Here is a 25,633-nt window from a genome sequence, read left to right as displayed (position 1 = left end):
GTTTCCTAATTTTGAATGCTGCAATATTTTCTAGAAGGTGAACTTCGTATTTTCAATAGGCCTGTTGTATGTATGAATCCTATAGCGTTCCTCCGTATACAAAGAAGAAAAAGAAGCCTAACCTTCCTTTTGTCACCCCAATAGTCAGCATTCACTAGCTACAAAAGAATTTTAAATAATGTCTGGTAGTTGGTGTTGAGAGTTAAGGAGCAGTTTCCTGTGGTTCAGTGGTTTCAGGGTTTGATTCCCACAGCATCCATTGCATAACTGAACAAGTTATTTAAACAGACAGCGCTACTGAGCTGAGTCAAAATGCCTGTAGGTACCCCTCTTGTACATCACAATTTCTCTGTCTTTGGCAGCTGAGTATGTTCAGCATAACAAAGTCATCTTTTTCTAAACAAGAAACTTTTAGGAAAAATATGAATGTATATGAGAGATAGACGTCATATATATATTGAATATAGTACCACAGGTCTTCACACAGATAATGGAAAAAGTAATTGATACTTGTTTTTATATGCTGTAATCTCCCTCCCATATATTCTCTCTCTCTCACACAAACACACAGACACAAACAGGCACACTCATATTACCCCTGAATTGTCGTATTCAAAACTGCTATTCCAGCATTAATGCAAATGCTGAGCCAGCCCATTCATTAAAGCACATGGGAACACAGCAGCAGCAGTCACAGTGCTCAAAATAACTCCCCTGCCTGCAGTTACTTAATATGCAAAACAGGAGAAAAGAAAACAAACTCATCACTGCCTGTAGGTTCAGTTCTAAGTTGCCCATTGTGCTTATACACAGCAGAAGACATAGTTTGAAATTGCAATATTTCTTTTATCTCTTACCTGGACAGGGAGCAGTGCTGCATTCTTGACGCTGAATGTAGTGTCCATGACACTTGGGAACTCTTGTGGGCTTGAATGTGTTGGTGCTCAAACAGGTGCGATTCCGGGTTTGAATCCCTGCTCCTCCACAGGTTGTTTCTGAACAGGCACTCCAACCAGACCAGTTGGACCAGTAGTCCCAATCTAAGAATTAAAAAAATATTTATATATATATATATATATGCACACACATATATTTATATCTATATATGGATCTCCTTCAATTGATCGAACTTTCAAAAGTTCAACTTCCATATGGCCGAGACCTTATGATCAAACTTTTGAAAGTAAGAACCTCTAATAAAAAAGGAGAAAGAAATTACCTGAACGGTGCACCCCACACATCCCCTGCTATTTGTATATACCAACTCCAAGATCACACTACAGTGCAGAAAAGGGAAATGTTCCCATTCCGCACTGTATGGAGATCTCCGTTGAGAACGTTCAAACTTTCAAAACTTCAATCATATGGTCTCGGCCATATGAAAGTTGAACTTTTGAAAGTTCGATCATATGAAGGTGACCTATATATACACATGCGTATATAAAATAAAGTTAAAAAATGCAATGCCATAAAATGCTGGCAAACCTGAAAAACATGAATATATATTAGTTGTTCAAAGCTGCAATAAAATCCGTTATAAGAAAGACACAAAATGGCTTTGTTGAGACATCAAGACTCAAAACCAAATTTGCACAGGTTTCAATGTTTCTCATTTCTCTTTTCTTCACCTTACATTCCATCAAGCCCTCCACCTTCCACCCTCACACCCTGTAGAGAAATTTGTTCCTTCCACTAGAGACCCTTGGCCGTGACGTCTACAGCTCATTTCTTCCCTGGCTGCAATGGTACTCTAATGTCCATTGCTTTCCCTTTGAGGCGAGTGCCAGATACTGCAATTGTGAATCTCATCCCATCCTAAGCCCATCCCCATGGTGGTTATATGATACCATAATAGCTGCTAGCTCAGGTGATGCATGAATATGCCCAGTCATGCCAATCTCTCTGGCTAATATGTAAAATGGACATTACCATGGCCCAGACTACTGTATGCTAGACTCCCATCACACTTTTAGGTATTTGCCTAATACTGGGCTGGAGTGTATCCCTTCCCCTTATTTAAGCAGATATCACTCACTATTTGCTTTCTTTATAAAAAGACAAAATTATCATTAAATGAAAAGTAAATGTTTCAGTGTCAACCAAATTCTTTGTTTAAATGTTACGTTATCTGCTCTTGTGGGCCATTTGAAGCCTAGCCAATTACCCCATGTGAGAATTAAACCCTATACCTTGTGTCTGCAAGATAAACACCTTGACCATTATGCCAACCTCCCAGCTTAGTGCAAAAGAAACCTTCTTGCTTGCGGCATGCAAAAGTAAATTGTTTTATTGTAATGAGAATGCAGAGAAAAATACAACATAAGAACTTTACAACAAGTAAATACAGAACTTTCGGTTTTGAGTGATATGCAAAACCTGAAAAAGGAAATCTGAGCTCTAAAGAAGTGACAGTGACATCTGTCTTCAGAAATACAGTTGGGGGAACTCATTTTTAATGCTGACAGCTCATTTAGAGGTAAATCTATACCTTAGCAGAAAAAGACTTCATAAAATGTTTATATTTTACTTAACAGGAGGCTGCCGTTTTTAGCATATTTTCACTTATTTGAGATGTTTTATAAATGAGCTCTATTATTAGTTTTTATAATCAGAGTTTTCAGGTAGTAATTATTTTAGAAAAAAACATTTTTCATTATTTATTTTCTCTTTATGCTTGGGATTCAATAGCAGCTATTTTCGGACATTAATACACACATTTCTGTCTTGTTGTACCATGTCAGAGGATTACTGACCAGTTTATTGCTGTTGAACTGCTGGACAGAAATATGTAAAGCACAGAAAAAAGTACTTGTACAGTGTCACTCCTTCCATATGTCTGCAGTTTCCTTGTTCTCTAGCGCTCCTAGTTGCTCTTTGGCAAACCTTTCTTTCACGTTGTTATCTTGTTTGCCTATTTTCTGTAAGTCTAACACTCTTTATGACTTCCTGAATTCCATCTGGTTGTGTGGAATTTTTTGAAGTAAGTCACTTTTCCTGTAAAATGACACCTGTTATTATTTTCTATGTACCTATTTCCTCTATTATTGCATGCTTTATTATTTGTAAGCAATGACCTCACTGACTTGTATGAGTTGCCCCCACCCAGACTACCTCTATCCTCCACTCTGCTTATGCCCTGTCCTAGGCAGAGATTGCACAACTGACCATTGAACCCTAACTGTAGCCTCCCCTGAGGCAGCTATAATCATGCCAGGCTGCTTTATTTGTTTGCTCTTTTGACCTAGGGCCATTAGATGCTGTCAACTCAAAGTCAATATTCTTCTTCATGAGTGGCTGAGGGTACTGGACAATGATGCTAGGGTTACTGCTGGCACTAATGTGAGTCAGTAAATAAAATACAATAGGAATGTGACATTAACCAATAGGGTGCTTGGCTGGTTACTAAAATGAGCTGGCTGCAGAGATACTCATGTCACCCTCACTCTGTAGAGGGCATTTCCTCTGGATTGTTGTATCTAGTTTTATCTGACAAACAGACAAATGTAGTCTAATCTATCTGAAAGAATGTTGTACAAAATTAGCAACATTTTGAAGGGTGGAAGAGTAAGAGCATTACAAAAGATTATAAAACCTTTTATCTTTTTCTTCATTTACAGCTCTCAGCTCCCCCACACCCCATGATCCATTGACTTTTCATTCCTTTATCCTATCAGCCATACAGCCACTGTAGGAGGGTGAGAACCAGACACACCTCCTTTGGTAGCTGATAGGTACATGAGTGAAACAAAACCTTCATGCATGCTCACAACCACACATACACAACCACGCACACACAAGCAGCCATCTGCACATTTTCTGTTGTTGCCACATCACCTGGCATCCATCAGGCTGCAGTCACATAGTCAATTAAACCACCTTTTGTCTTTGGTGTTGGTGGCTGACTTCAGCCGTTAACTGTAACCTATGAACCCAAAATGGCTCTGCCAACATCAGAACATGCTAGGTGAATTAGGATCACTGGGTGTACAGTCAGGGTTGCAGCCTCATGTGCCATGGAGCCAGCTGAAAAAATCATTCTCAAGCTTACATGTACACAATCTAACATGGGGATGTGGTTAAATGATTTTGTATTTTCATGGAATAAGTGGAAAAGTTGGAGTTAAAGTGGAAGGACAGGACAAGTTCAGAGAAGGTCACATGAGTGGTAGAAATAAAAGGAAACAACTGAAAAGGGACACAAGAAAGAAAAGAGGCTCAAGCAGCAACGGGGAGAGTAGCTTAACAGGCAAATTCAAGGGTGGCTGGGCTCGGTGGAAGACAGTACGGAGTATGGAGAGGTAGAATCTGCACATGAGGTAGCTGTGGCTACAAAAATGACTATGCATGCACAACTCTTCAGCTATTAGCATATTCAAATGTTTGTAAATGCATATTCAGGGTCCATGTGGAATTAGACCAAATGCATCACAGAAACTCCCTCCCTTCTCTCACGCAGTGTCAGTAATATTACTTTAAGGAAATCCACTTTTGCTGCGATAAGCACTTTTTCTACCAATAAGTATGTTCTGGGTGATATTCATTTAGTAAGTTTCATTCCTGCACTATAGCAAAGACAAGAAATACACGGACTTTCACCCCAAAGACTATGCTATAGACATTCAGCCAACAGTGACAGAGATAACAATGATAAAAAAATTCGGGGGATCACAGGCTTTAGCTTTATGTTAATAATCTACAGTACTAGAAAGAAAAAGAAACTGATATCTACTGGTGAGGTAGGCAGATGACAGAGCAATGGGAACATCCCCAGGATAAGAATAAGGGTGAATAGAAGAGAAAAGCGTTATGTTTCAGTAGTTTACTTCATGAAGTAGTATCACCATCCATTAACAGTACATCTGGGCAGTCATGTGACAGAGATTAGGAGGAAGAGTTTCAGGCAAAGTGGGGATGGTTCAACTAAGCAAAATGGAGGATTAGAATATTGAAGAAGGAAACTATCACAAGAACATCAAAAGAGGGGTGATGTATACTACAAGCTGCGCAAGACATAATAAGATTAGCCTCTGCTAGAATTACAGGCTCAGAAAATACTAGAAATGTATTGCTTCAGGACAAAAACAGTCCTAAATGCTTCAGGATTGAAAAATGGAATGCATTCTTATGTTGTCTGTACTCATGAAAGTAGGAGTGTTGCCCAGCAACACATACCTCAACAAACAAAAAGAGAAGGGTAAGAACCAAATCTTGATGTAACAGACGTTATTAGGTAGACATGTTGTTAGTAAGTTATGTAGAATTAAATGACTATGGAGAGAGAGAGAGAATGAATTCCAAGCCAGGGATATCCACAGTTCTGAGTCATATGACTTATTTTTTATGCATTTGTGTGCTTGTATATTTATTTATTGATTTGTTTGTTGGAGTGCTTGTTGTTATTTATTTGTGTTTGATTACCAGATGGTCCAAATGAACTGTGCAAGACCCCTTTTCAGAGGAACCCAAGGGAGAAAACTTCCACAAAATTTCACATTATTCCAATAAAAAGAAAAAGATGTAGACAATACAGAAAAAAAATGTAATATAAAACAACATGCCAAACTGAATGACTTAGCACAATGATTATTTTCAAGAGAAAGAAAAATTACAAAGCAGGCTAAAATATTTAGTGTGCAAACAGAAGGGGTTTTGGAGTAGGGCATTAATGGTAGTGGAAAATCTAATTAGGAACAGACAGGGAGAAAGAAGGCATTATTAAAGGGAAGCTTGTTGAAGAAGTTTGCAGAGAGTGATCTAGTGTAAGTGGAAATGTAAAGTTCAGAGTTGGAAGAGAGCATAAGATTAGAGATTTCTAGTAATCTAAAGGGAAATAGTGTGAAAAAGTGAAGGAATGGCATTAAAGGAAACAAGATTTGGGTGCAATATATGAATAGTTGTACAAGAAAAGCAAGTAATGGTGAGTTAACACAGGTGACTTTGAACAATAGCAGCACCAGGAATTAAACTGCTGTTCCTTTAGTTAGATTTTGAAACAGATTGGGGAGGATATTAGCATAACAGTAGTAAGGAAGAAGTCCCACAATACAGATACATAGATGGAATAAAAGGGAATCACCAAATATATTATTTGATTGTATTTTTCATAAATGTTTTTATTCATTTTAGAAAATAAATGTAATTTTGTAGCTTTGCAATATAAAACATAAGGTACACAGGTTAACAACTATAAATCTAAACAAATAAACTATTTACAAATGTGTCTATGTTTAAAGATGTTACACATTTTACATTTAAAACTTCATTCCGTTATGTATTACAGTCATCTCTCTCCGTTATTTCGTTCACCGTCTTCCATGAGTTAAAATACTATGTGGTTCTTTCTGTTCTTATTTCCATTCACGATACATTGAAAATTATGTTTCCGTATTCCTTAAATGTGGGTGAACTCTCGCTTTTCCAGTTTGTAGTAATGGTTTTGCGTGCTATAGCCAGTAGTGTCCATAACAGTGAAAACTTTGTTCTAGCAACACCCTGGGGTATGAGAGCATTAAACAGGCTCAAAGATTTAGATAAATGAAAATTATCATTAAAGACTATTTCCAAGAAAAAAAATTACTTTATTCCAAAATGGTTTAAGTAAATAACAATCATAAAACATATGCCTCCAATCTGCTCTCAAGTTTTTTTTACATCTCCAACACCCTATATTTTGTTTAAACAGTATTTCCATTTTATGTAGTGTTTTAAAAGACCTATAAATAAATGTAATTCTGTTGCAAAGAAATAGATGTTTGTTTTGTGGAGAGAAGTATTAATTTCTTGTCATTATCATTTGGCATTGGATTATTTATTGTTTTATAGCAGTCCCACAGATTCTCTGTATGATACAATTTCATTTTCGTAATTATTTTATAGATGTTTGATAAGTAAGCTTTTCCATGAACAGCTTGTGTTGTTGAAAATGCCAAGTGTTCTTTAAGTTAAGGTATGTTTTGTCTGATTGATAATTACATTGTCTCTGTTCGGTTAAAGTGTACTGTCTTATGTCCTGTATGCTTAGCCATACATCATTACTTAAGTCAAATGTGTTCCTTATTTGTTCCAATGTTAAAACTTTTCCAGAGTCTAGTAACTGATGCCAATAAGTCAGTTCATGCTTTCTAAGAGTCTTGATTATATCGATATCAAAAGTTTTTATGTTATTTTACATGCATGCAACAGGATATAGCAAGAATGACCAGGCTTTTATGTTGTAATTCATATTCATAAGGGTTTTATATTCTTTCAATATGTTTTTATAAACTTAGAACTAATGTGCTTCTGTTTGTTTTTTGTAAAATGTCTTAGCATCATCCAAAGAAGGTTATTTAAAACCAACTCAGTGTATTGTGATCGTAATGTAAGACCAGATTTTAGCCATATCTTTTCATGTATGTGTTTCTATCTAGCAGAATAAGCATTATTTACTCATAAAGATATTGCTTTTATACTAGATGACAGTACATCTACTCCTGCTTCCCAGTCACTTAAGTGATGACTCAGAGCTATTCTGGGTTTATTGAGATATCATATGAATTTTAGCATTAGTTAATTACATTGTTTTATATAAGATTTAGGAGGAGGTATAGAAAAAGTTTGAATGAAGTATAATATTTTTGGAAAAATAATCATTTTAATTATATGATGCCTGTCTTCCATTGTAAAAAAAAAGTATTTATTCCACTTTTTAATGAGTGTTTTAATGTTATTTAGAGTATTAGAGTAGTTTATTATTATTGTCTTATCTAGTTCATCTGTTACTGTAACCCCTAAGTATTTTATCTTATTGTTAGCAGCTATATATTCAGAAAAATCCTTTACTTTCAGCAGCTATATATTCAGAAAAATCCTTATCTATGTATTTCTTATTAGAATTTATAAGTAATATCTGTGTCTTATTTTCATTAAATTTAAGGCTGAGAGTTTCTGAAAATGTTCAATTAAATTTAGTAGAGTTTTTAGAGAGGTATTATCATCCTTTAAGGTTAACAAAATATTATCTGCAAACATCTGTACCTTCATTTCCAGACTATTATCAATTTGTATACCCTTCATATTCTTATCCATTTTAATATAATTTGCAAAAGGTTGGATTACTAAGGCAAATATGGAGACAAGAGGCACCCCTGTTTTGTACCTTTAGTAATTTCTACAGACTTAGAAAAGCATGAGACAGTGTTTATATATGCTAAGGATGTATTATAAAGTGATTTAATTAATAGTGTGACTTTTTGAGAAAATCCGTGTTCTTCTAGAACTGACCATCGATAATTCCAGTGGACAGAATTAAACTGACTATATTCATGTTGGTTTTTGTACAATTAATGTAATCAATTAAATGTATAATTCTTTCAGTGTTATATTTATTTCTGACTTTTATAAAGCCAGTTTGATCTTTGTCTATTAATAATGGAAGTAGCTGTTTGATCCTAGCCACATGTATTGCCATAAACATTTTATAATCAACATTCAGTAAAGATATAGGTATGTAAGATGAACATTCCTCTGTATTTTATCTGGTTTCAAAATAAGTGATGATATTGTATATTTCCAAGAAGGAGGAATATTTTTGCTTTTCTTTACCAATGTAAACACTTTTAATAGTAATGTCAGAGCTTCTTTGGTTAACAGTTTAAACATTTCTGGGATCATAGTTTCTATGCCAGTGCTTTGTTTGGCTTTAAATTTTTAATTTGTGACTTAAGTTCAGTCATGGCTATTTGTTTTTCTATTAATTTTATATGATCATCTGTTAGTTTGTTTTTAATATGTTTTCTAAAGAAAGACTTTAATATGTTTTGAGGTTGTATTATTTCCTTTTGGGTATTAACTTTATGAAAAATATAATTTAAATGTTTCTAATATCCCTTCTAATTCTGATACTTTCTTTCTGGTATCTGGAATGTATATTTCCTTTATTTGATTAGATTTTATGATCTTTTTAGTTCTATTTGACATTCTTTTCTGATTTCTGGGGTTTATTAAATAAGAACATAGTTTGATCTTCTCTAAATTTATCATTGTCTTATGATGTAGTGTTTCTAAATATTTTTTATTCATGTCATCTAATTCACTTATTAAATTTGTCTTTCTGTTCTGAATGTCTAGTTTTAATCTATCAGTTCTTACTTGGAATTCTGGTAAATCTTTGTCTCATTGCCTTTTCTTGTTTTTAAACCATGTTAATCTTTTACCATAAAATATAACTTCAAAGTGTCCCAAATATATATCTCTGACACATCTTTAGTAGGATTTATGTCTAAAAATGTTTGTATCTCTTTAAAATTCCTTAAAATCCTTTAAGTTTTTTTTATGCATGAAGGGATTCTAATTAAATGTATTTTTTGTTTTGTATTTAACTCTAAATCTAAAGTAAATGCATTATAGTCCGACAATGGGTATGCAACTACTATATTAACTGTATCCAACTTTTTAGTAAGATCTCTTGATATGTACCCTCTATCTACAATTGAATGTGTGTCATATTGATGAGAGTAGTGTGTAAAGAATAATGTAGTAGGATCAGCATATTCATTAATGTCTACGATATTAAAAGTCTCAGTAAAATCAGTTAGCGCCTTAGAAATTGTTTTCTTTTCTGGGTTTCTAGCATCAGTGTCATCATCATTCATTATTCAATTTAAGTCTCCTGCTATGATTATTTCCCCTTTAACATGGTGTACAAGGTCTTCTAAATGCTGTTTAGATACTTTGACAACTAACCCAGGTATCCAATAGATGTTTACTGGAGTATATGTCTTCCCATTTAAGGATATCATTACTAAACAGAACATCCCTGTTTTGACATAATATGTATTTAAAAGTTTTGGCATTAAGATTGAGTTTTTCCTTAGGACTGTTACTCCTGTCTTCTTTTGTTTATACTGTAAACTTACTAAAACTGTATAATTATTTGTGTTAATGTTGTGTATATCTTCTGGTATAAGGTGTGTTTTCCTGTAAAAAATAATCTGTGCATTAAACATCTTCAAATATTTTAAAAGACTTCCTCTTTTACAATTATTATTCAGACCATTTACAATAATGAAAATACATTTCATAGTTAATTCACCACTCAAACTGCTAGTCATGTGAATATATTTTAACTAATAAGTACAAAAATTTAACTAAAGAGAATGACTTATTTTCATTTGATTTAGCAAAATAGTTACAACTCATAGCCACCCAATAAAAAGAAATTACACAATAAAACCTTAAAGATTGGGACAAAAACAAACCAACCCTCCTATGGAGAAACAAACCCCAACTTTGAATAGACTAACCATTTAAGCATACCCTCTAATACTCCCTCTAAGAGTCATTTCTCAGCCCAATTATCTTTACATTCTGTCTAACAAAAATAAGCTTGCTATGTCTTATATCCTATTCATATAAGACTTTTTTCATAAAATTTGATTTTAAATCCACAAAAAAAAACATTTAACATAACTATATTACTATATTAAGCATATTAATTTGATATTAAAATAATGCAAGTTACAATGACTTTTTGTGTTTGCTTATAATATGCAATTATCCATGAGTCAAATTTCTTTTGATAAGAGTAGATTAATACTTGTCATTCAGATTAATCTACCTAATCAGAAAAACAATTCAGATCTATAAAAATGTATAACAAGGTTCTATCACTCTAGTTAAACCCAGTGAAGCTGTTGTTATTATATTGTGTAGTAGCACAGTCTGTGTCACATTAAGCTCTTTATTTTATATGATCTAATTACAATTTCCTGTCTCTTTTCATTAAAATCAGAAATACTCTCTGTTTTATAAGTTCATTAAATTACTTGTTAATAAATCTCTCATTGCTTTTACTCTTACACAAATTATATAGTTTTTCATGTTATTAGGTAAACATTCCTTAGAGAAGCTGAGAAATTCAAACAGCTGATTGTTAACATTTAACCCAAGTGCATAATCATGCCTGAGCCTTTTACATATGTGTTCAAGCACTCACATGGTGTCAAAGGGATTTTCAGCTTCTAAATATGCTAATCATGGAAAAAAAAAACATCTTGGGAACAACAAAACAAGCTTTTCAGTTCATGACCTCGGAGGAAGCTGAGAAACAAGTAAGTGATTCAAGTATTTCTAAACATGCCTTTTACTCGAGGAGAGCTTGCGAGTTTTCCCTCCTTCTAAATAGCTGTTTGTAAAGCCCAAACATGCCTCTGTAGTTAAAATCAAGTTTACATTTACTTGAGGCAAGTTTTAGTTTAACTGTAATAAACCTTGTTCATTCCATATGAAAAAGAAGGACAGAAATTTATTTTCCTGTTTAAGCATGTACCAATTATTAAATAAGTAAAACCATGAAAAATTCATAGACAAAGATTTAAAAAAGGCACATATCTTCTGTTTCTTAAAGGTTAGAACTTGTTTAGAAATCTATATTAAACTGTATGTTCAGGTAAACATTTTAAATGTTCATTTAAGTGCCGTTTTAGACTGTAAATAACACTCTATGTCTACACTACATAAAAATGCAGTATGATGTTTTACTTAAAAGTTTTCATTTTTTTTAAGCTTCCCCCTTCTTACATTGTGTGAGACTATGACACTAAGACACTCTAACAAAAGGTATAAGCAGACAAAGCATCATTTTGTTTCATGTGTTATGGTATTGTTATTTACTATACTTTGAGAGATAATAGTTTTATGCAGATTTGCTCAAGCATTACCAAGCTGTTAAGTTAGTGATGTAGAGAGTTAATAAACAAGAATGAAATGTTTTTACCTTTTTCCTTTTGGGATTGAGTTTTTTAGTTAAAAAGTATTGTTTTTGTTGTACATTTTATGGAACTTCATAGATTTTGCCATCTGAGTAAAGTGTGGTTCCTTTAGATATTTTTGTATGGTATAAAAGGAAAAATATGCAAAATAATTATTTAAAAGTTGCATTTAATAGTTACTTGTCATTTAGTCTCTTCTTTTTGTCTACTTTTTTTCCATTCATTCCTCTCCCCTTGATGTTGGGAAAAAACAGACCAATCCATTTCTTCTGTTTGATTTAAAGTTTTATTAGATGTGAAAAATGACACAGCTGCATACAAGGTGTCAAAAGTCTTTTCTCCATCCGATAAAAAGGTTTTAAGTCTTCCAGGGGACAGTAAATGAACCTTAAGATGTCTCTTCTTCAATTCTTTTATTAAAGGTAAACATTCCTTTCTTTTAGAGTTTACCTCCAATGAGTAATCACTATCAAATCTTATTATATTATCTTGGTATTCGGCAGGAGAGTTTGACCACAGTTTTTTGCACCAGTTCCTTGTCCCGAGAAGATATAAATCTTACTATTATTGATCTTGTACATTGCTTTGCTGGAAGATGAAAGAACTGCCAGTGACCTATGAGCTCTTTCAATTCCATAAGAAAAAAACTCAGGTAAATTCAAAACATTTGGAAGCCAGCATGTGAGGAAATTTGCCATATTGTCTCCTTCAGTCTTTTCTGGTAGTCCATAACTATGCAAGTTGTTTCTCCTTGACCTATTTTCTAGGTCATCTAATTTGTTTGTTAGGAAAGTATTTAGTTTTGAGAGAGACTCGAGTTGTTGTTCTTGTTCTATGAGTCTGCCTTCCATGTCATTTAATGTTTCTTCTATGTCAGCAATCTGAGTCTTATGTTGCATTATTATTTCTTTTAACTGCTCCATTTCTTTTGTGCATTTTTCTTTAAAATTGTCAAGTTTTGTCAGACTTCAAAGATAAATCCTGCATGATAGGTAATAAAGTTTGTAGTTCCTTCTTCATTGTCTGGTCCTGTGAAGTGTTCTTTTGATAACTCATTCTGTAAAGAAATCTAAGACTTTTCTGCTTGAATTTTGACAGAAAAATCACAGAATTTAAACAAAATAATGCAATGTAGACTTCCAAATGCTGTAGTAGAAGTTATTGGTTACATTGAAGAAGTGTTGGAGTCCCAATTTTTTAAATTTTCTCTCATAGAGTACAATGCCCCCTTTGTTATGTACCTAACCAGGCACAACCAACAATTGGAATGTCCAAAGATGTTCCTCACTAAAAGAATACAGGGTGTAAGCAACAGGTCCTAGGCAGACCACCTCAAAGCTTTATCCCTGTATTCTGTCTCCTACAGCCTGTTGAGGGAAGCTCTATGCCTGACATACAAGGCATTGTTTGGACACACTCTGATAGACCTCCTGCATATCTGCAAAAAAACAATATCAGAATTACCCATTCTAAAGACTTAAACATTCCCTGTGATATAAAGAGGACCCATTGGAGAGACAGGTATATATTACAGAAACTACCCTTCCTATCCATGTGAAGCAGAGTTTCCCCTTAACCTAATTCAAGTGTAACTTGGAGACTTGGATGGGGAACATGAAATTCATACCTTGATTGGCACCTATGTCTCTAATGGACACAGGCAGCCTATAAATGGTTCCTTCCCAGGCCTCTGCTTGTAAATGTTTCATCCCCCAAGCCCCTGCTTACACTTATCAAGGGTACCAGAACTTGGCAGATATTTGGAATGCATGGCTATGCTTTAAAAGGCCCTCATGGACATTAGTCTAGTGCACACATATGAACCTCTGACTTCAGTTTTATTGAGATTTAGGAGTGCTTGTGAATGAGACAGAGGTGTTTATTGAGATGACTGATTCTTGAGTAATACTTTGTAATGAGGGTTAATAGGATGATGAGCAGATTACAGTAGCATCATCTGTGCAGTGAACTGGTGTTGCATGAGCTGAGGCAGAAACAAGATTATTAATGAAAAGGTTAAATAATAAAGGTCCAAGAATGGAACCTCCTGGTGCTCCAGTCATACTGGTAGGTAAAGGAGAAATGGCTGAGGACTATTTGACTGCTTGTGATTGGTTTTGAAGGCAGTTGGTAAACCAGTTGGGTAAAGCAGTGGACAAACCTAATGAGTGAAGTCTATACAAAAATTCTAGATGGGAGACAGTTATCAAAAGCTTTAAAAAGATCAAGGGAGATTTTGAATACAAATTTTAATTTCATTTCTCTCTTGGTAAATAGTATTAAAGAAGGTATTAATGAAGGACAGTAGGCTATTTTAATGCTATGAGTGGGGCTAAAGCCATGCTCAATGTGTGAGAGAGGAGACTGCTGGACTGGAAGTATTGAAGAACCTGATTTTAGGCATACCTTTCAAGTATTTCTGACAGAGGTAAAAGAATAGCAGTCAGACATTTCTGTGGAAGTGTCATCTTTATGTAAATGTAGAATAAAGGATTGTTTCCATAGAGTTAGGACATGGCACCAGGTATAGAATGATTGACGATTATTGAAATGGGATAGGAGATAGGAGTGGAAGTTAGCTTTAGGTACTTAATTGGCAGATTAGCAGAGACTATAGTGGTTGGTTTTAGCTTTTCAAGGAATTTTTCAATACTTAGGGCTGATAATGGGTATAAAACAAAAGACAGGATTTGATGAAGTCTGAGGTGATAAAGGAGGAGGGTTTTTTTTCTTAACTATGTATTGCATTGCTGCAAGATGGATCTCTTTTGGTAATTACTGAGGTTTTATTTATATAGTTTGTTTTTTAATCACCTATCTTCACTGATCTGGAATGGACATCTTTAAATAATGATCCAAGTCTCATATAAGGAAGTTAGAATGTGAGGACACATTATAGTATATTATCTAGAACTTACATACTCAAACCAAAGCAGTAATGTATATGTCATGTTAAATATATGGATATGAGTACATGCAGAGTACAATTCAGATATACAGATATAAAGTGTCGTAATGTTAGAAAATGGCATACCTCTCAACTTTTTTGCTCAAGAATTTTGGGCAAAGCTAAAAATAATAGGAGGTAAACGCCCAAGGTCAGCAACAATTTTTAAATAAAAAAATAGGTTCTACAATAACAGCATTTCCAAGTAAAAAGAAGCCTGAAATTCTAATATCTACTATTATTTACTGACTGCAATCCTCAGTGGTTTACCAGAAAAAAAAAAGAGTTGTACAAAGACCAGGGCAAAATATGAGGTACAATCTGAGAGTTTCTGCAAAGTTGTAGTCAGTTGAGAGCTTTCAGTAGGAAAAACTGCCATTTGGAAATTAAAGCAGTTATGGTGCATCCTTTTTAAAGATGCTGACTCACTGGCTGTGTGATGTCTGTTTCTCCCACAAAAAGACCTGGACTGGAGCAGACTGGAATAGGTTAGTTTTTGCGAGGGTATTGTAATTGTTATGCTCTTCAGTCTGCTGAGAAAAAGGCAAGGGGTACATGAGACCATGCTCCTATAGAATGCATAACCTATAAATTAACTGAGATAAGCTGAGTTATATAAACTGTCATTATCACTGAGTAGGCAGAGAGGCAAGAATCAAAGGGAATCACTGGAGAAAATGGTTAAAGAAGTTTTAGACAAGATTGCAGTAACAGCTGAGGAGTGATTTGATGGCGGTGGGCTGGTAATTAACGTAGCATGGGAGGACGTGTGTGGTAAAAGCAGAAATGAGACTTAAAGAGCTGGAAAGGGTGTGAACTCTTACTGAATGCCTGAAACTGCAAAAGGAAGACCTAAAACTAAACAGTAAAACCAACAAATTCCAACGGTATCAAGTGCAATCAGTCACTCTAAACTCAGTTACTACTAATCAAGTAGAAATAGCCATGGATACTTTCTTCTTTTTTTTCAGGAAAATACCATAAAATTCCCAAATTTGGATTTTTTTGTGTACAAGAAAAAAGAAGAAAAAAGATTTAATAGAATTTGACATTTTAGGCGAGAATGTTCATAACTTGTATTTCTTTTCTTTTATTTATTTAAAGCTTACAATTTCTTTATTCATTGTTTTGTACTTAGAATCTGTTATTTATTTATTTATTGCTTATATATAAAAGAACTGAAAAACAACCACGTTCCCATGGTAATGGCTAGACGTTACCTTTAACAATCACTTGTATAATTTCATGAATGTCATATAGTGGAAGAAAAGGATAATGCCAAACCAGAGTACTCAGTAGGTAAAAGAGGGCATAAACTAACAATCCAGGTGAAGACATTAGAGCTATCAAGAAAGTCTGCTAAAAAGTATTAGGTAATTAAAAAAAAAAAAAAGTAAACAAGCAAATAAATACACTTTTAGGGAGCAAGATATTTCACTGTGGACCCAATCAGAAAAACACTAGTGATTGGGTCCTACTAATTTAAATATCATGTCTGTGAATGACTGTTGCTGATCATGCATCTCTAACACTAAACGATACTCCTGTATGTTGGATATGTCCAGTCTAACATCATGTGACAAGGGAAAGGTGAAATTATTGGCATTGGCCCCTCTGAGGCCTTCACTGATAGTTTTCCACTGATTGCCTCGCTGGTTTCTTTGCATTCCACCTGGTTTACACCCCTTGTGCTATCTCCCTCCCTCTGGTTTCTTTGCATTCCACCTGGTTTACACCCCTTGTGCTAGCTCCCTCCCCCAATACTAAGTCTATATTAGAATCCTGCTGAGCATGGAGCCATCTTTAAATTTCTAGTCTCCCACCTGAACACAAGTGCTCTTCAGCAATTGTATTCTGCTTGCTGGTAAGCCATTAGACCTCAGGAATGTGTTTAAAATGTTCAGATTTGTAAAGTAATACTTACTTTTTACTCTTGTCTTGGTGGGTTCTGCCCCGCTACATTCGCTCTCGCTAATGCTCGGGCTCTCTCTGCTCCCCTGCTCCCTATTCCCTCCCACCCCCACTACCTCTACATTTATAGTAATCACAGCCACACCCACAGCTCACCCTCGCATCAACTCCACCAATCACAGCTCCTCAAGTCAGATCACATTATACCACACCAATTTGCTCCACACAAACATACTCCCAATCACTCTCATTCCCATTAGGCATTTTTTACATCACCCACACTACTTACCCATGCACACATAGTGCAACCCTATAATTCCTATTCAGACCCCCAACTAGTACTATCTTAAACTTTATAACCATGACTATCACACAACTAAGTCTAGTCTGTCTTCTCATAATTCTTTACAACACCACAAGTTATCACTCTAGCAATATCCCTAAATGTAGTAGCACAACACTACATTATGCACTCTCATATACAGACACCACACATTATAATAATATCTGCCCACAATTGTTCAAGAACTACATAACGGACCAATTCAGAACTAAACACATATGCTCTCATTCCTACTCCAAAAAACACAATACTTTCTCACACTCCTAACCAAACTCCAACATCTGTATCACCATTTTAACACCAGGTTCACCATAAGTGGGGATATCCACCCCAACTCAGGCCCAAATCCATCCTGTCCAACACAAACTGCTCCAACACAAATGTCAGAACATAACACCCCCACTTTCTTCATCCCTGGGCAAATCAACAACAGCAGCAAAACCAACCATCTTTTAATGCTAAATATTAATATTAGAAGTATCAAAAGTAAAATACCTAGACTCTAGGCCACAATAGCACACTACTCCCCAGACATAGTTGCTTTAACAGAAACTTGGCTAAATAAAAACATAGCTAACTCAGAAGTTCTCCCTACCAGCTACAATATCATTAGACAAGACAGACCACTTTGTAAAGGGGGTAGAACTGCCTTACTGTATAAGTCCAACTTAACTGTACGTCAATTACCAACCTCCTACCCCTCCCCCATTATTTGGGACATACTTATCTCACAACTTCAACTTCACCCTAAAAAGGTCATCACCACAATTGTGATCTATATTCCACCTGGTAATACACCTGCTAGCCTTGAAGACTTCTTATCCTGGTGTTCTTCCACATACTCACAAGAAATCCTTATTCTGGGGGATTTCAACCTAGATTGGTTCACCTGCATATCAGAACCACCAAGTAATCTAATAAATCTCCATGGCTACCAGCAGGTAGTCCAAATTCCAACTAGATGTGATAAAAAATCTAAAAGGGAATCCATCCTTGACTGGGTCCTAACTAACAACCCCGCATTGTACCCCCATGCAGGCAGTCTCCCAGACACCTCCAGTGACCACAATATAATATACTTTATACGTAGTAGAACAAGCATATGCAAAACCACTAACTATATATCCACTAGAAACACAAAAAAATTCTCTCCTGAGGTCCTCAAAACTTTACTCTGTAACTGTGACTGGACCCCCCTAAAAACCCTCCCAATTGACCAGGCTGTAGCATATTTCAACAAAACATTTTTACAACACCTAGACACTGTTGCTCCATTGTGCAAAATCAAGGTTAGAACCTCTACAAACCCCTGGCTCAGTAAAGAAACCAAACAAATCCTCAAGTCCAGAGACACTGCCTGGCTTTACTATAAAAAAAACAAAGAAACACAAAGGCTAACTAAGTACCAGGAACTGCGCAACCATGCAAAAAAATGCATTAGGCTTGATAAAAAATCCTACTACACAACATTACAAACTAAATACCAACACATCCCCCAAAAACTTTGGAAAAATGTAAACCAGCTACTAAAATCCACCCAAAGGCTACCCCCAAACCAACCACCCCTGACACTAAAGTTCCCATCGAAACACAATTCAACTCCCACTTTGTGAACTCAGTTCTATCCTTAGTATCACAGGACAGTTCCTTCCTCACTATCCCCCCAACACAAATAACACTAATACAAGCTTTACCCTCAAAACAGTTTCCACCACTTCAATCAAAAGCATGCTCTCCAAACTAAAAACCTCATCAACAGCAGCCGACCTACTCCCCAGATATTTCTTGAAACTCACAGCAGATGCTATTGCTATCCCAGTCTCCACTCTCATAAACAGATCAATTGTTGAAAACTATGTGCCCAAACACTGGAAAATATCCTATGTTACACCCATACATAAAGGTGGGACCTCCACTGAACTTAATAACTATAGACCCATTGCTTTACTCTCCCCCCTGGCCAAAATCCTAGAAAAATGCATCCATACCCAGATGCTAAAATATCTCCTAGACTGCAACATTCTGTCACCTACTGATCATGGTTTCAGACCTGCCCATAGTACCACTACAGCCCTCCTCTGCTTCACAGACACAGTAAACTGTCTCAAAAATGAAGGCCTGCAGGTGTCAACTCTTTTTTGGATATGTCCAAAGCATTTGACACAGTCTCGCACCAAATCCTGCTAAAGAAACTAAACCAATATCACCTATCAAATTCCACTCTTACCTGGTTCCAAAGCTACTTAACTGACAGGTACCAAGCTGTGAAATGGGAACATTCTCTCTCTCCTCAGCTGCCCATAACTATAGGAGTCCCACAGGGTTCTATCTTAGGACCACTACTATTCATAATCTTTACAAATGACCTCCATACCTCCACACAGCATGCATCTATCATTCAGTATGCAGATGACACTACCTTAATCCGTGCTGCACAAAACATTCCCACCCTCCTGCAAATAACTCAACTAGCATTCTCTGACATTGAAAACTACCTAACCAAAGCCCAACTTATCCTCGATCCAAAGAAAACGCAGCTTATGATTATAACCAGTTCTAACAAAAACACTGATAACAGTCAATTCACTATCTACTCCACAAATGCTACTCCAATCGCTCCAGTGGCACAGGCTAAGCTATTGGGGATAACCATAGACTCCCACCTAAAATTTGATAGTCATCTCAACTTAACTATTAAAAAAGTACATGCCAAATTGGGATCACTCTACCGTATCAAACCATTTCTTACCAACAACACAAGATCAGCCATTGCTCGCTCCCAGCTTGTATCCACCCTACTCTATGCATCTCCCATTCTGACTAATCTCAACAAAACTGAACTAAGCAAAATGGAAGCCTGCTGTTACAGAATTGCCCACTTTGCTGCAAATTGCTCATATAGAACTCATCACTGTACTGCTTTGAGACAGCTCCACTGGCTTGAACTGCCCAATCTCCTAACCTGCAATCAGCTCTGCCTCTGTCATTCTATCTATTACCTCCCCAATAAGTGTCCTGCCCTAAAAAACCTAGTACAACATCACTCAGCCAAAAGGCCTCTTAGACCATCAAGCAAACTACTACTAGAAGTCACCAACAGCTACAATAGCTTTGGAGATGCACTATATAGTAGTTCAGTGGATAAAAAAATGGAACTCAGTCCCCACTAGCATTCAAAACACATCATCCAAAGCCTCCTGTAAAGACCTCATCAGGCAACATCTCAAGCAAAGTTGGCAGTGCCATGATTGCTCCCCAGGCTAGTGATAGCGTATAAGGTACACATACTAAACCTAGAGTACTTGATTAAGATTGAAAACTATTCTCACAAACACTGGCTAATCTACAATGTATGTACTGTACCTGTGTACTATGTATGTATTCTACCTATGTTCCAAATTTCACCTCTACACCACAAATCTATTAAGTACCTTTATTTTTAAATTAATATTTTTTTGTTTGTTCTCTCCACTGTAACTGTTGATGTGCTGCATACCACTGTAAAAACATGTCTTTTGTAATTTGTGCGTATACTGATCATGTCTAAATGTATCTCTAATTTTTCTATGTGGAGCTTTTCTCCCCGGGCCTCTACTGAAAAAGGGCCTTTTCGGCTCAGTCAGACACCCCCGGTTAACAAATGTAAAATAAAATAAAAATAAATAAAATTACATTGCACCAGCTGTGTGCCCTGCTTCGTGTCAGTGCAGTCTCAGAGGTAGTGTATATAAGTAACAAATAATGTGGGGGCAGCATTGCTTGTCCTCCCTGCAATATACTAAGTTCATTTAAACACAACAATGGAAACTGTCTAGGCTAAAACTGGCCCGTAAGGGCAGTTACCTAGTACCTACCTATGAACCTATTAAGTGCATATTTGGGTATTTTTCACTTTTCATATTTCTGATGGTCTGTGTGGTTTCTCAGCTGAGGGTTTTGTGTGTGTGTATATGTGTGTGTGCAGTTGTTTCCTGCTATCACAATCAATAGCATTTTGAAGGTGTATAGTCTGTTGCAGTCACGCTACATTTTCTTCGCTGCCAACTTCATGTTCATAGATGAAAGACAAGAATGCAGAGTAATAATTTAATGGCCCAAAAGGTAGAGCAGGACAAACTTAAGTTAGAAGCAAATGAAAAATAACTTTACTTAAGGCAATTCAAACAAGACCTATGGGCTACTAATTTCAGAGCAGTAAAGCAGAAGAGAAAGATGAGTACCCTGTCGATTTTATAATATTGTAAAAGAGAGGATTGCAAACTCAGAGTGTCAGATACTTAACAGCATCTATAAAGTTAATGTGTTTCCTGGCTGTGTCTACAAAGCAGTCTTGATAGTACTGGCAAATGAAGGACAAAACTGGACTACTGTGAAAATTATATGCCCATTATTCAACTAAATGCAGGACATAAATCTTAGCAAAAACTCCTAACAACAAGGCTGTAAAGATTATTATATAAGTTAGCCTATGAAACCCAGGTGGGTTCTGTGAAATGCAGACTTTTTATAGACCACATGAGCCTGACAGCTAGTAAACTAAAACTGAGACAAAGACAGAAAACAGCTTCTGAAATGGGAAAATAAAATCCATTAAGTAGTGCTCAGAGACTGCTTTCCGAGACAGAAATCTTTGAAATTAAAAGGTTTTTGAAATAGTGGACAGAGGAATTTCCTCTATAACATCCTACGACAATACAGTTTTGTTTGACACTTTAGTCACTGGCTGAAGCTGCTACATTACAGACCAGAATTCACAGTTATAGTTAATTGGCAATACTCCATTCCACTTCATTTCAATTTAATTCAAGTACATCTTGGATCTATGGATGCATATTAGAAAATTTACCCCAGAACTACCCCTGTACTAATAATGGACAGAATAAGCTCCTGAATGCTTTAGCGCACACATGGGTCCCCCCAAATTATCTATGGTATGATCCCAATTTCTATCATTAGGGGTAATAATAATAATAATAATAATAATATTAATAATAATATAATTATCAGCCATGAGATTGGTAAGGCTAATGTAACACCAAATGAGATAGGTTAGTCCAAGCACCAAAAGAGACATTGGATAGGCTTAAAAGGGCCTGCAAGGGATAGAGTGATGGACCAGACATGACTGCTATCTGTTACTACCATTAGTTAATTAGGTCATGGAAAAGTTAATATGAAAATAGGATCGTCTTTGGGAACAAAGGTTGGAAACGAGGGGACAGTGTGGAGGCGATTGTAGAATGTTAACAAGAGATTGTTAGAGATGCTTCCTACAGGTTCTAAAAATCTGTGTCAGTGTCACATTCTTTACAGAAGTCAGATCTTACAGTAACAACCACAGAAATCATATGTAGCATATAAGAGACTCATGTTTGTGCTTTTTTAAATTAAGTTTTTTTGTTGTGGCACTCTTATGTTGGGTATTAGTGAATGTATTAATAAGGTGTCATGGAGAGTCTAGTAAAGTACTTGGACATGCAAGTCACAAAACTAAATAAATAGGCAGTTAGTCAACTATTCTGGATGGAGGGACTGGTTCTAAGGATCATGCAACCCTTATCATGAAAAGAAGCAGTAGTTAAACAAGTCATAGTCTCCTAAGATTCAAATGTCTTGGATGAAGCACTGAAATTAAGTTCAGGCTAGTTTGCTACCATACCCAAAGCAGTTAGCAGATTCATATAGAATGGGAAGTCCTTACGAATGGGAAAAGATCAACTGTCTGCCAGGTGAAAAGCATCAGCAGAGGCCTTAAGTTCTTCATTAGGTAGGTGTACTTTCTTACCTATGTCAAGTTAGTAAGCACTGTTAAACTCTGTATGAAAAACGGTTACCTTTAAAAATGTCATCATCCATAAATATAATATCTATCTACAACATCATCCACAATGAACCATGAATCAGGTTTCATAATGACTATTTTCACTAGATAAAAGGTATGGCCATGGGAACAACAATAGCTCCAGCAGGTCCAGACTTTGTGATGGCTGAAAAGGAAACAGGGTATGTGATTATTTAAGACTTCATCTAATTTAATAGATTTTCGGGAAGAGACACCAGCATTGTGTTTATTTTATGAATCTGTTAAGTAGAAATGTAATATATATTTTTTGGAGTACTGGAACAGTACAGCTACATTTTTCAAACATTTGCACAAGTGGTCACATGCACATATTGATATTTTGGATGTTGATATTTTAAAGGTAACTGTGAAGAGTATTTGCTTCTAGAATATTCTGCAAATCAACACGTGGTGTATCTGGGATTGTGTACATTCTCCTTTTGATGGTCTTGCATTCCATGCAAGGTTAATTTTCCATTTCATGCCCTCTGACCCCTGAGATAAACTCCAATTCCCCATGACCCTCAACAGGATAAAGTGGGCATGAGAGAATGAATGAATGCATAAGTCCAGATCGATTACAATTCTGTCATTTCTCAGAAAACGACTAAAAAAGATAATATCAGCTAAACTTCTTTTTGTGGCACGTGATATAGTCAGCTGTGAACAAAATGGTTTTCAAAAAGGTCATAACATCCCTACTGCCTTTACCATCTTCCCATATCACTGTAAATCTTCTATGAAGAAGGCTTTTGTACAGCTACTGACCTTACTAAGGTATCTGGCTCACCAAAGGATTTTATGTTGCAGATTACTTCTGAGGTTTAAGATTATGGGCAAATGACAAATGTCCTCCTCTAGTTAAGGTTTGAGTTCTTCAGTTTTTATTACAGTCAATGTACATTTTACAGAGTGACAGAATTATTATGGGTCTGAACTTATTCAATCATCCATCCATCCTCAACCCCTTTTTCCCATTTTTCACATGGGGTTGGGGAGTCATTTCAACAGTGGCAATTACCTTGAGCCAAGCTTTACACTACCAGGTGGCTAGCCCTGCCATGGTAGTTCATCTGTACCACTCACTTGCACACCTATGGCCAATTTAGAGTGTCCAGTCCACCTACTGCATGTCTTTGGAATGCATGATGAAACCGGAGCACCCAGAGGAAACCCATGTGACTACAGGGAGAACATGCAGAGTCCACACAGAAGGCACTCCAGCCAAGAATCAAACTGGAAAACCTCTTGCTGTGAGGCGACAATGCTGACCACTGCACCACCATGGCCACCCCGCTTATTCATTCATTTACATTAATTTAACCTGTAAGAAATAAAATATAATAACAGTTCTTAAAGCTTTCTGAAGTGTTCAAGTTTTCCAACCCACTGATTTTTCTATTAAATAATCATACCTTTTGAAGCTGCTTCAGGTAGCCTCTTTGAAGGTTACAAAATGCAGCATTTTGTTTTATTATAGGTAAGATCAGTAAAGAATAAAATGGTATAATTATATATCTTGAGAGTCTAGACATGCCATTAACAATTAAATAGGCTACACAAGAAGCGTTTGTGGACTGAGTGAATGAGTTCTGGTCAAAGTTTGCATTTTTGTGTACCACTCCCCCTAAACTCTTTAATGATGGTGTCAGTTGTATAATTTGAGCATTTGTTTTGTAAACATAATCATAATTTATGCCCTTCTGTCAAATCTCCTAATTTTACATGTATTGACATTAAAGGTAAGGTTATTACTGCTGTACCAAGAGTGTATTTTTGGTTGACCATCTTGGGAGAACTTCAACAACTTTTATTGAAGTAATTAAGCTACCCAGTTTAGAAATATTATCGTCATTATCAAATACCTCTCAACTGTACAGATTTTCGCAGAATGCCCAGATTTTTGCTTCATATTTTTGGTCTATTTTTCATAAAATTGTGGTTTTCTAGCAAATTGCTGGTAAAGCTTGAAGATTTAAGTCAGAAACTAATGACAGACATTTGAGTTTCAGACTTCATACCCTTCAGAAAATTCATGTTAATGCAAAACTTGTTACCTTATCTACTAAGTTTGTAAGAGCAATATTTGAAAATTATCCATATTTTTAAGACTTTGTCCCCCCCCCCCTTGATTTATGGCTTTGTCCAGATTTCTTGATCTAAGAGTTTGAGAGGTATGAAGCCCACTCTTTTGTCATTGAAAAACAGCCTACAAAAGAAGTTGTCTGACTACGGAGTCCTATGAGATACCACCAGTAACCCCAATCAGGATATTCAGATATCTCACCACCACCCTGAATTGCTGTGTCATGTTGCTTAACCAGTGAAATTAAAATATGAAACAGTCAGTATGTCCTGGACGTATTACAAAAGTCTATTCACCTGCTCCCTCTCAAATCCAAAAAATACTAGTCAAGAAGAAATCTGACTTCGTACTGCCTCAGTTAATCTGCCTACTGATATTTTGCTGACTTATGTAGGCTGAATTTTCTTTCAGTAATATATTTCCTACTTTGGGTATCTCACCATTGTGGTTCCAGCTGGGAAATACTACTGAACTATTACAGCCATCACATTTCCTTATTTTTATGTTAACTGGGTATATCCATTAAATCATGTGCTTTTTCACAAAGGTATTGAAATAGCTGGAAAATATGATATAGGTTCATAGGTTGGAACTAGGCTATTGGTCCTAGGGATTATACAAGCCTAGCCATAAAATAATAATAATAATAATAATATGAATATAAATATGAATAGAAACTAGACTCAGTACTTCATTTACCCATTAAATCACGTGTAGATTGACATTTAATATTTTTAATTTCTCAGTTATTCTC

The 25,633-nt window shown here is 35.8% G+C and overlaps 1 protein-coding gene across 2 annotated transcripts in view; it reads right to left on the bottom strand.

Annotated features, from left to right (window-relative positions):
• LOC122817610 (cartilage intermediate layer protein 2-like) overlaps window positions 1-25,633 on the bottom strand; it is a 193,488-nt gene that overhangs the window by 115,044 nt on the left and 52,811 nt on the right. For both annotated transcript variants that reach the window (XM_044090654.1, XM_044090655.1), the window contains exon 4: window positions 858-1,040. In XM_044090654.1, coding sequence (XP_043946589.1) covers window positions 858-1,040 — 183 coding nt within the window. The remainder of the gene's footprint in view (window positions 1-857; window positions 1,041-25,633) is intronic.

The sequence above is a fragment of the Protopterus annectens genome, chromosome 13.part0 (genome assembly GCF_019279795.1).
Source record: "Protopterus annectens isolate FY-2018-M chromosome 13.part0, PAN1.0, whole genome shotgun sequence".
Classification (NCBI taxonomy): Eukaryota; Metazoa; Chordata; order Ceratodontiformes; family Protopteridae; genus Protopterus; species Protopterus annectens.
This window is presented reverse-complemented; position numbering and strand designations above follow the sequence as displayed.